Source organism: Chroicocephalus ridibundus, chromosome Z (assembly GCF_963924245.1).
Source record: "Chroicocephalus ridibundus chromosome Z, bChrRid1.1, whole genome shotgun sequence".
NCBI classification, from domain to species: Eukaryota; Metazoa; Chordata; class Aves; order Charadriiformes; family Laridae; genus Chroicocephalus; species Chroicocephalus ridibundus.
Genome location: NC_086316.1, coordinates 41,599,614 through 41,612,409, shown reverse-complemented (window position 1 = coordinate 41,612,409; position 12,796 = coordinate 41,599,614). Strand labels below are relative to the sequence as shown.

General features: G+C 37.7%; 1 protein-coding gene across 1 annotated transcript in view; it reads right to left on the bottom strand.

Moving 5' to 3' along the window:
- Nucleotides 1-333: 333 nt before the first annotated feature.
- Nucleotides 334-12,796, bottom strand: part of FANCC (FA complementation group C) — a 67,868-nt gene continuing 55,405 nt past the window's right edge. The window contains exons 10-14 of the mRNA XM_063320431.1: nucleotides 10,298-10,373; nucleotides 9,405-9,486; nucleotides 5,544-5,715; nucleotides 2,450-2,650; nucleotides 334-581 (exon numbers count right to left, since the gene is read on the bottom strand). Coding sequence (XP_063176501.1) covers nucleotides 438-581; nucleotides 2,450-2,650; nucleotides 5,544-5,715; nucleotides 9,405-9,486; nucleotides 10,298-10,373 — 675 coding nt within the window. The 3' untranslated portion in view covers nucleotides 334-437. The remainder of the gene's footprint in view (nucleotides 582-2,449; nucleotides 2,651-5,543; nucleotides 5,716-9,404; nucleotides 9,487-10,297; nucleotides 10,374-12,796) is intronic.

Here is a 12,796-nt window from a genome sequence, read left to right as displayed (position 1 = left end):
CTCTCACTTGAGATCATCGTTAGTTTCATAAAAGCAGAATTATAGAACAAAACATTTTAGGAACAACTTACCAACCAAGCAACGGCGTACAATTTGCTAATAAAGCCATGTGTAATTTGGGAGAAAATCTGATCCTCAGCCAGCTAAAAAACAAGGAGATGAGTAAACTGCTTTAAATGACATAGGTCTCTTGTTAAAGAAGGTGCTCAGAACAAAATTTTCAACCATCTTAAATATTTAATGTTACGTTCTAAAAGGTTAACATTTCCAAACAAAGGATTATTTTCAAATATATATGAGGGAATACAAAGTTGCAGGATATCCTTAAGTACATATTTTTCTACCCTTGATAACCTGTGGTGCAAGGTGTTACTTAAAGTCCGACACCTGGATAAAGATCTGATCTGTTGGCTTGATAAATAGATGACATTAAACATCTAGACTTTCGATGTTAGTTTTTGAACAAGTTCATTCAGCAGCTTCACAGTCTTTTGGTTTTCTTCTCCATTATGTTTAATTCTGTATGCAGTACGGATAAGAAGACTACAAACTTCTTTGCGTGTATCAGTTGCCTCAGTAATCTGAAAGGAAACAGAAAAGAAGGGAAATAATGCAATTTTTTTGCTAAGGACTAAGAAGTCTCCATTAATATTTGCAACAACACCACAGATTTGTCCCTCACCGCTGAACATGTGACATGCTCTAAGTTCAACCAAGGTGCCTCTTTTCATACATCTTGGTGGAACTGAGAAACTTAGAGATTTTTACTGTTCTTTCAAATTTAAGTGAAACAAATCAAGATGTCAAAAAGTTTTAAAAGGAAACACAAATGAACAGACAGTGTAACCACCCAGAAGTCATCTCCTTAGAAAACAACTAAAAGCACATGAGGGTTTTGGATGGGTTTAGGTACACAGTTCAATTGTGTAAAGGTTTCCAGAGTAAAAATAAACACACCTCCACCCGCCCAAAAGATGGCAAAGTACCAGGAAAAGACCCTAAATTGCAATTCTTGCAGATCAGGAGGGACTTTACTCCACGTTATCTCTGCTGTCTTAACCCCAAAGTTTGCTACGCTAACCAAACCCACTGCCATGCATCCCAGTTTGGTTTCACACCATTCTGCTTTTCATATATTGTCTTCAGGCCTTTTCAAATCACATGGAGAGCCTAGCTACACATTAATGATTACACAGATACAGTGAAAATTAATCAGAGACTGACATACTCTGGCCTATGACAGCTCATGACCACCCGGCACTGGGGGGGTACTCAGAGTTTTGGAAGTTAGTTATATTGCTTTCTCTAAAGAAACAAAAAATTGCCTTTGGTCTTCCTGAAGAGCTTTAAAGCAGCAGACTAGTATATTACAGTATCACTGCTCAACAGCCGTACTCCTTAAAACAGAAATACTAAAATCAATAGACTGTAAAAATACATACAGCCCCCTCAATTTCATCATACTTTCTTATGCCAAGAAGAAATTCATCATTTGTGAACTTAAACCTAAAATGCTAGAAATAGCTTAGCCCTTCTTAAACAGAAAAATGTTATGTCTGTTCAGTCAGCCAGAAAGAATAACCACCAAAATAGTTTTCCCGTTCCCTGTGTCATGAAATCAGACTTCATATGCCCTATACACTGCTGCTGAAAGGAAAAGCTTCTGAAGTGCTAAAACCACGCACTGGCCCTAGACCTGCTGGCACAGGAGACTTGTACTTCTTAAAAGAGTATAGTTTTATAGTTAGAGAGAAATAAATTCCTAATCTCATCCTGAAATAGCACTATTTATCTTGAGAGACATAAACACATTATACTGTTTGCATGAATATACCCGAAGGTTTTCACCAACAATAGCAAGATATTGTTGCATGCTTCCAACATTTTACTTCTCTTCAGCTTTTTTCACACACTAAGTGACATTCTTTCAGCTCTTTGTTCTTTTGTTCTTTCAATTATTACACCATTTTCCTCTCAGGCTTTGCTAAAGCACCGAGCTTATGCCTCATCAATGCTAACACTTAGTAACCGGCTGTTTTACATGACGGAAAACAGAGAGAAGACAGTTCCATCATCTCTGCAGCAGCTGGATAATTAAGGGAGCAATGCGTAACTGGGAAAAGCAAAATGTTTGTGCATGCTATCTATGGCAGGTGTAAATGAACTGTAGGTATCCCTTAACTGCAAGCTACTACTCCAACTATTTCTGCAGCTGTATAGTCAGGACAACAACCTTTTCAGTGAGATCTTGCCAAGAAGTGTCAAGAAGGAAAATATTTTGACTGCAGCTGAAATAGATATGTAGCAGGTCAGGTATAGTTACCCTAGTCATGATCTTCTTTAATTCCGTGTTATGTATTTTCTTTATTAAGATGTAGGAACTTGAATCCAAAACAGTAAAAAAAATTATATTTTACTTAAAAACTGAAAAAAAGGAAGAAACACTCACATGGTAAATAAATGCCCGGGCAATCATTTGTCCACCAGAAGAAAAGAGCAAAAAGTTGGTAAGAAGATGTATTATAAGATGCTGGTTACAACATTGGTCTATACCCATTACAGTGTGTACAGCAGCCTCCAGATCTTTGACGGAAAGAACCGTACAGCTGAAGAGCATCGTTAGATGACTGTAGACTGCTTGAGCTTCTACCTGCAGAAAACAATTTCAAAGGACACAAGATCAGAGAAGAGTAAAGGTCATACCTTATGGTATTTTTCCTTTGGATTTATTCACTAACAGGAAACCGAATCCTTGGCAGAAACTACCCAAACATGAAAAGAGCTCGAATTTAAGCAGCAGGGAGAACAGGGAAGGAAGGGCTGTACACATTTCTTTTATACTGATTCACACACACAGAAGTGGACAGAATGGATTTTTTAACTTTCTTTGGTCTTACAAACTAGAGCAGGCAGGGCATCAAGCCAGGATTTGACCTTTTTTAATAATAAAAGGAAATGGAGAAAGTCCTTCAGCAGAACATGGTCAGATTTTTGCATTGTGGGAAAAAGAACAGAGGTTCCTCAAGGGCTCATTTCAGTATTGCTGCACAAATCAATTAAATCCCCATGCAACCTGACCTCAACTGATAAAATGTTCTGGTAAGAATGTAGTTTTTTCCTTCTTCCTGTGTTGTTTGCAACTTATGGTTTTACCTTTTGAGTTAGCCAATAAAAGCTGATTTTTACTGGGAGTAGAAAACAGAAGATTTTGGCACCTACACAATGAAAAAAGAACTATAAGCAACTATTGCAAAAAATCCTAACAATAATTCTGTTCACTATATTAAAAATAAACCAAACAAACTGGTAGAAAAAAACCCAAATGAGTAAGTGCAGAAACAATGGAAAAATATATCACTGCAGACCCAAAGAAAAGGACACACGTTTCTCAACCATGTTCATTAGGACAATTTGTTTCAGTCATTTACCTGACCTTGCTTTTCTCATCCCTGCCCTAATAACAATGCCACATAAAATAGTCTGAAAAATCTGAAAATTCTTGAATTATGTCCACAACATATATTGTCAGGCAACAAATAATACCAGAACTTAAAGAAAGGTAACTGGAATTCTTCAAGTTTCTTTATCCCTTTGGGCATCCTATTCTTGGTGTGCCTCAATCCCACGTGCCACAGGCTGGAGATTGACAGCAGAAGGCTCTGCTCTATGAGCTCAAATACCCTAGGAGACTCATTCTTAGTGCCAAAGTTACTATGACCAACCTCCAAGCTTTGTTCCTCCAATGTTTCAGAGTCTAAACGTGTGAAAGGACTCCAACAAATGAGTAAATATTGAGGAGCAGAATATTCAGTCGTGAACATATGAGTTAAGTCTAGTGAACTGCAAAAGTGGCCTTTTTCTTCTTTAAATAATTTTAGCATTACGTATTCCAATCTTGCTGATATAAAAGATGCTACCTAAAGTAAACAGCAGGAAGACAAAATCTTAAGTCATGAGTGCATGCCTTTCCACACAAAAATATGTTGAATTAAAAGTCCTTCAGCTTGCCATCTGCCAGAATTTCCCATCCCATCTTAATCCTCAACTGGTGAAAGGTGCAGGGCTTGAGGAGAAAGCCACTCCACTTGAAAGCTGAGAGCTAACCTGCCAAAGTACAAATTAAAAGAAAAAGCAAATATCTAACTAAGGGCAGAAGCTTTGCAGGAACTGTGGGAATGCTTCTGAAGTAGTCTGACCTGTGGAGAAAAAAACAGTCTTACTTGAAGTAACTAAAGAAAAGAATCATAATGAACTGAAATATTAGACCTCTGGGAACAGACAAGTAACTGTGTGGGCTATCAGTGGAACAGCTTTTTTCTCACTGAAGTTTGTCACAAGTTATGACAGAATAACAAACTAATGGAATAGGGGACACACGGGGAGATGATTCTATGTATGGGACAAAGTGATTTCATTCTGTGGTGCTGGAGTTAGAACAATGTTCCATACATAGATCTGCACTTATAGCCCTTCAGTTTCATTCACTCATGTTTACTGTTTAGGTATCACCTTCTTTCCCAAAACTGCATTCTAAGACCAACCTTGGTTTCCTTACTTCACTGTAGCTCTAACCTAACTCTGCTCAGCCAACATCCCACCCCAACTCCTTGACTATAAGAAATTAAAGAGAAAAAAAAAAAAATGGGATGTGAGCTTGCATTTGTAGTGCCATCTGGATGGTGAGAAGGGAAGGGAAGGAAATAAAATATTGCAGAACACACTGTTGTACATTGACCATTAGATGTAAAAAAGCATGCTGTTTTACTAGCGTGGTGTACTGAGCTGCATCTTTATATCAAACAGAATCCATTTTTGAATTAAGGGAAACTAGAGATGCTGCAGCCAGATTTTCAGTCTGGGCTTTGTAGACCAGATTGCTTGGGCTAGTTCAAACTTGCATAATAGGTCTAAATTAAAGGCTTTCATGTATTTGCATGCGTACACAGACACACAGCACTCTGCATGCGGTACAGTGTGTGAGGTCGGAACACTGTGTCCTTCTGTTAGAAACGTAGCACGTGGGAATATAACATACTTGTTACAATCTCATACATGCCAAAAATCAGTAAAGATACGTAAGAGAGAACAGAATAGATGGGCAAGGTTAGGATTCAGGGCTGTGTCTGATAAGTACATTTATTGCTTCGTCTGCGGTTGTGATTTCTCTTGGGTTTCCTTCTCAGAAGATGGCGTAACACAGGAATGATGAATTCTGCCACACAGTGATTTAAAAAATACCATTCCTAGAGCAGTTTTACTTGTGATTAAAAGCATCCAAGATATCCAAAAGAAAGCCAAGGAGGTGCTGATCTACATAATATACTTTAAAAAGAGGAAAAATGTTTTCTAAATGTCACCAAGAAAAGCCACAATAATTACCTTTCAACTTCTCCACTGCAACACAATTCCCAGGAGACCTTGTAAAGCCAATACCTTCTCCAGTGTAGACCTTTAATTTTTCTGGTATGCACTATTTGTTTTATAGCAATATGTTATAAGCAGACTATTGACTGCTAATTGCTGCTTACTATCACATTACCCACCATTGTTTGAGTCCTTTGTTGATTTTCATTCTGAGGACAGTGGTAAAATGCCAGCAGCCACAGCAGAGCATCTGGTTCTACAGAGGCCTTCAGTAATTGTTCTGCTGCAATATCCAGCCATTCTCCAAAACGAGCAACCAAAAACCAGATTTCAAAAAGGTCAGCAAAAGAACTGGAAAATAACAAAGATACAACTAAGTATTTCTTGTTATTTAACATTTTTAAATGTCTTAAGTAAACTGCAAAGGGTACTGACATGAAGATAAAAATCGTTAAACTACTCTTCAACAAATAATGCCTTACCTGCTAAGCATACAGCTATGTACTACTCTATTATCTACATCACGATCAAGTGAGACACTCAGTGCTACTATCGCTTAACTTTGTCAGTAGAACAGACTGTCCATAACACCAGTTTCTAATAAACTGTGGCAAAACACTGTGTATTAAAATATACATCATAAATTAAACCTTATCATTTATACTCTCCAGTTTAAGGATTTTCAAAACTTTAAATCATGTGTCAGATATTGTATTCTAACATACTGTTGCCATATATTGTCTTCCAGTTTCTCTCTCATGTTTTCCAGGTTATTTTCTAGTTTTTGGTAATTCATGAGGAACACGTTTTTTGGTATTCATGCGAAATTACACTTACATGTAAAGTTTTTAAGGATATTCATCTGCTGACTCTTAAAATTCACGTCCTCTTTAATGAAAAATTTTAAGGTATTTACAACTGGGTTACTGCAGTAAGAAAAAGTAAGGCTCATCTCTTCACTTTCTCACAGGTACTCTTCTAAAGTTAAGATAAGACTAAAGAAAAGAGAAATAATGGAGAGATGCAAACTAATGGTAGGTGTCTCCAAAGCAAAAAGTCAAACTAAGTGTGGAAGTAAAGACAGACAGAAAGACAGCTGGAAGAAGATTAAGAATCAGGAACAATTATTAAGTTTGGCAAAAGCTTGAAGAATTTTTTCTTATGTGTTATTCCTGGGGACTCCAAGAGCTGCTGTGGCACCCTTCCCAGGAAACTCCAAGAGATCTTAGAAATTTCAGGTGTTGATGAAGTTATCTGAGACCATCATGTCAGCTGGGGAATGTGACAAGGTCATACTTGGAATAAACTGATTTATCTTTAAGACTTTCTGAAGAAGTGGGAGGCACAGTTTTATGGATGAAAGTATGATGTGTGCAGATAGTATTCTATGTCTGGAGGATGCTGGTGGCTGACATTGTCTACAGGTGTCAGAGAAATTATCGATCCTGTAAATGATATTGTCTATATACCACAGAATCTCAGGGTCTCAAAATCCCATCCCTAGGTACAGCAGTATTTATGGATAAGCATGATCACTGACATCAGACATAAGAGGTGGACATAAAATCTGAGAAAGAAAACAGAGTACTGAGGAGACTGCTACAACAGCCACTGTCGTTGATATTCCAGAGCTTTTGGAGGGGCAGTAGCATGGCTCAGACTGCAGGGAACTAGAGGTGTGTGACAAAATCTGAGACTAAAATTCCTTAACTAAAGGAACAGGATCAAGCACGGGTAAAGCCTTTGAAGATACTAGAATTTGGAAATGCAACGTTAAATACCTTTGAAAAAACAAATGTGATAGTGACCTAGGACAACAGCCCTCCTTTCAACAAAATAATCTACTTATCTGACCATAACTCCATGCTGTGACAATGTAAGTGGACAGGCTAGCTCTAAAACCCAGTCATGTACAACTGAAGATGAAATTTAATTAAATGTTAATTACTGAGAACAGATAACTATACTTAGGATAATATTGACAGTATTTACGACTGGAAGTGTGCATAGCTCAAAGGCTAAATACAGCTCCCTAAACTTTAAGCATTAAACTAATTTTAACAGGAACAGCAGAATAGAATTTACTTCTTGCCTGGAGAGCCTAGGCACCACTGCACTTACAACTCGACATAAATCCAGTACCATCACAGTGCCTGGTTTGGAGTCACGTACCCTCCATTTCTTTCCCCATTGCTGTTTCTGCCTGCTCTGTAGCGGCACCTATGTCAACTGCTCCACTGTCATTACCAAAAGTGGCCCTTCACTTTTCCTGGGACCTTTCCCTGCAAAATGTACATCGGTTGATTTCTGGTTTAAAACATCACATAATATTTACTGTTCATTGACTTGACTACATATAATAAAAAATGGCATAGAAGCAATCTATTGATTAGAAGTACACAGAAAGCACGTTGCTGTAATACTTACAATTGGTGCGAAGTAAAACCATTGAAAAACAAGTTATATAAATAGAGAGCACTGACTTTAAGAAGCAAGAGGATACATTGTATAGTTGTATTTTTGCTCCTCTGTTAATCATATAGAGTAGAAAGGATGCAGAATCAGGAATGAAGCAATAAAAGAAAATTGAATGCCGTTTCCTCATGGATATTAGTATTTAAAACCTTAGGCCAGATCCATTTTCTTTGTAACTGAGAGTAGTTTGGTAGAAAACATAATTATTGCATGAGTTCTAAAGGAAGTAAGAGGATATTCTGGAATACTATTCAAACTAGTGTACTATCAAAGCAAAGGGGGAAAAAAACCAATATAAGCCAAGAAAGGGCTAGGCAACAAAAGAAGAACAGACATGCTTCTATTATTGTAACACATTATGATTGACGGTATTTGTTTTATTTGTTTGTTCTAAGTTTGAGTTACGTGTTTCTTTAAGAAGCCAGGGTCTGCTACTGGTCACACTCCAAGGGCGGAGAGGTTTGATAGACGTCAGGGATGAACAGGCGAGATATAGCACTGAAATACAGCTCATACAGAAAGTGAGAAGCTGGCAGCAGACAGCCCAGCCTCAGAGGGAACAGCAAAAAGCTTTTTTCTGCCACTCAACAAAAATTAAAGCCTCCATGAGTTAACTGAAACCAAGCATGGATGCAAGTACCTGCCTTCCAGGACACAGAGGGGACAGCTGGGTAACTTGTTTTGCAAATCAATCTGGCCTAGGCATTCCATGTCTCTATTGAAATATTTCAGTTTTTAAATCAAGGTGAAATTGGTTTCTTTGAATTTAAAAGCTGTTCAATACTCTTTGGAAAGTTCACTCTTGGAGCAGACCTAAGCAGACTCATATCCAAGCTCTAGATGAGTCAGGTCTCATCACACACTTGATAAGAAAGAATTACAGGGCAGCAACAGATAGAGATGTATCTTTTTTCATTCTTTTCATATAGTCCTAGAGCATCTACTACCAAGGCAGAATTCATGCAGGCAAACACTATCAGTCATTATAGCAACTACTTGGACAAAAAAGACTAAGGGTAACAACAGGTCAGAAACGTGGGTGTCAGCTCAAAGAGCAACAGAACAAACAATAATACTGCAGTCTAGCAGTCATATTTTTATGGAAAAAAAAAATCAAGAAGTTTTAAATTTGGATGTTTGCACAAGCCTGCAGAAAGCCAATACAATGCCCTTCTTAAAACAGTACCGCTCACAACAGGCTCTTTCTAATACTAGCTGCTTTTCTGGTTGGAAGAGTTGTCTTATTATTCAATCCAGAATAATTTTTTTTAAGTTTTGGGGGAGAAATGGGAGAGTAGACAAGTAAGCATTTCTGTTATACAGCTAACTATTTGCTGAAATTAAATGAACAACATGGTTTATTTTACTCAGAGGCTTATTGGTCAGGTGTGTGCGTGCTCCAAAGTTCAAGTTCTTCGTAATCTAAGTCCTATTCTTTAAAACAAAGTTCTATTTAGAGAATAAGAAAACGATGAAATGTAGCCACTGAAGACTTCAAATGACATGACTTTTTGCAAAGTAATATACACAAAGGACAAAAAGTTAGAAAATATAATACTGCTTACCTAATGTTCGTATCTTCTACTAATGCTTTGAGCGTATCCGAAATGCATTTCAAGTGTTGAGACCAGTGTGTAGTTGGCAGCTCTGAGGGCGGATGAAAATAAAACTCTTAAAGTCTAGTCTGCACAACTAGAACTGAACAGTGAAATTAAACATATTAAGCTAGCATTAAAATTTGTGCAACTTGATTCGGTAGTCACAAAGCATTTAAAATTTCATTTTAAAATTTCCTAATTTTCAACAATAGCTATTACTGTGTTTCTTAGAACAATTAATTGACAAAGCCATGTGAGGAGGTACAGCTAGGAATATTCGAATGAGGCTGGTATACCCTTGTGTAAATGCTACCTCAATATTAATACATAATCAGTGGAGTATCTGATTGTAATGAGCTGAAATTATTGCTCATGAAAGACTGTACCATACTGAGCAGTGGTTTCTTGATCTATAGAAACACAAAACCGGAAAAAAAATATAAGGCTTGCAATCTAAAAGATCAGCAGAATTCAAGCTTCAGAGACAAACGGCAAGGCTATTTCTTGTAATATACATATGAAATTTTTCTTAATGACAATTAATAACTTTATAAGATAAAAATATTTAGGTTTTTTACAATCTCGGTAACTTGTCTTCATTCCTACAAAATTATGCACTCTTTCTTTGTTGTTAACTTCTGTTTTAGTTTTCTTTAAAGTTACATCTGTATTATCGTTACATAAGAATGAGATGTTTCTGCAAAGAAATACACTAAAATAATATTATGAAGATTGCTAAGTCAACACACCCTATTTAGGAAATGGCAAAATTTTGCCTTCATCCTTTTTAAAGTTATTTTAGGACATATACAGATCATGCGGGTTGGCTAATGCTGCAAATATTTCCTGAAGAAACTTACCAAGAGGACGTCTGAGTAAAGCTGTTACAAGAGGCTGATGATGGCAAGGGAAGTAGGCCTTCAGTGGAAATCTATGCTAAGATACAAAATCATTATTTTAAGAGCTTTCTGTTCAGTTTACAAAATGAACCCACCATGAACAATTTCACATAAGGTAGTAATACAGACTGACGCAAGAGAACACAAAAGTAACTCTACACTTAATTTTAGGATTTTGCATAAAGAAAGCGGGGAGGATATTTAGGAAAAGTTTGCTTAGAAAAAGTAATTGTTTATGAAATTTTAAAATACATGCATTAAAAAAGATTCAGAGTATGAAGAAAATTACACCTTAATATTCTTAGGCTTTTTCACCATAATCACAAAAGTCTTCACTCAATATTCAGAGGTTAAAAGAGACACTAATTTATTTAATTTCATTTTCCAGTGTAAACAAGTTCACAGATCATATTAAACTAGAAACAAGTAACAGCTACAGAATCTGAGGGTGTTATGTAGATTATTGCTTTATGTTCAAAAATGTAAACCTAAAACTCTTAGAATCTGATTCTAAGAGGTAGAGTACTCATAGGTAACAGACTTGTCCTCTGTTTATCTGGGTACATGCGATCTGTATACTGAGAACATTGCTGTTTGTATAATTGAGACTAGCAGCAGCATCCCTTTAATCTTTTTGTTCTGCAAACATTTACTACAGGCACATGTAATGTGTAGCATGCATGCGCAAGTGCAGTATGAACCCCCTTTGAGGTGGATCACCAGAGGGCGGTGACACGAAGTCTAGCTAGAGGCCAGTAACTATGAGTATAACCCAGGGGTCCATATCCGGTCCACTCCTGTTTAACATCTTCATTAATGATCTGGATGATGAGGCAGCGTACCCTCAGCAAGTTTGCTGATGACACAAAACTGAGAGAAGTGGCTGATATGCTAGTGGGTCATGCTGCCATCCAGAGGGACAGTCTGGAGAAATGGGCTGACAGGAACCTCATGAAGTTTAACAAGGAGAACATATGAAGTCCTGCAGCTGGGAAGGAACAATGCCAGCCACCAGTACATGCTGGGACCCAACCAGTTGGAAAGCAGTTTTGCAGAAATAGACCTGGGGGTCCTGGTGGACACCAAGTCGAATGTGAGCCAACAATGTGCCTTTGCTGCAAAAGCAGTGAATGGTATCTTGAGCTGTGTTAGGCAGAGGATTGCCAGCAGGTCACTCTCCTCAGCAGTGGTGAGCAGCCACTCCAGCAGCCAAACCTGGAGTACTATGTCCGGTTCTAAGCTCCTTAGTACTAGGGAGAGATGGACATATAGCAGAGAGTTCAACAAAGGGCCAGAAGGATAATTAAGGGACTGGAGCATCTCTCCTATGAGGAAAGGCTGAGAGCCTAGAGGAGAGAAGGCTCAAGGGGGATCTTATCAATGTACCTAAATACTTGAAGGGAGGCTGCAAAGAAGATGAAGCTAGGACCTCTTCAGTGGCGCCCAGTAACAGGACTAGAGGCAACGGGCACAAACTGAAACACAGGAGGTTCTGTGTGAGTTTCAGAAGACACTTTTTTTTTTTTACTGTGAGGGTGACTGAGCACTGGAACAGGTTGCCCAGAGAGGTTGTAAAGTCTCGGTCCTTGGAGATATTCAAAAGACAACTGGACATGGTCCTGGGCAACTGGTTCTAGGTGGCCCTGCTTGAACTGGGGGGTTGGACAAGATGACCTCCAGAGGGCCCGTCCAACCTCAACTACTCTATGATTCTGTCATTTCCGTCTTCAAGTCTCCATACGAATGACCTTAGAACTCTTCTATCTCCCTTCTTAGGAATAAGAAATTATTTAGCAAATAGATCATCTGTTGAAACATAGACTGGGAATACAGACTCTATAAAATGTGATAAATTTCTAAATCAAATGCAGACCATACTTACTAACTCATTTCTTTTGAGATATACATGCATGCATCTTACAAACAGAATGACACATTCTCTCTCTACTCATTTTTTTGTTCTGTAAACAACGGTTAATTCAAATTACAGCACACTAATATATACGGTATTCTGAGACAGTCTATGCATCACTGGTATGGTAAGACTCTAAAAGTCTACCTGTCAAGTGGAATTAGGTTAATTAAAAATTAATAATCCCTATACTAAAGTATGCATACAGCCAATTAGCTTGCACCAAAAACCCCCATGAAAAAGCAGTCCTTGACACAGTCAGTAGTAGCCAAGACAACCCACAGCATGAGTTATGTATGAAAACAGTATTGTAAAGTAAGTGAAAACCAGTTTTCAGCATACTGTTTAAGCAAAGCAAAAAATGTTTGCTTCCAATCACACAAACGTAGTATTTTAGGCAGTTCTTTCCTTACAAAAGCCATCACAAAGTGCAAAACAAGGTACAAAGAGACAGGACGAGTTTGGATGTGGCTGGTTATAATAATTGCCATGGTGCATAACAGGAAAAAAAAGTTGAATACTGGCTTAAAATATTTATCCAGCAATTT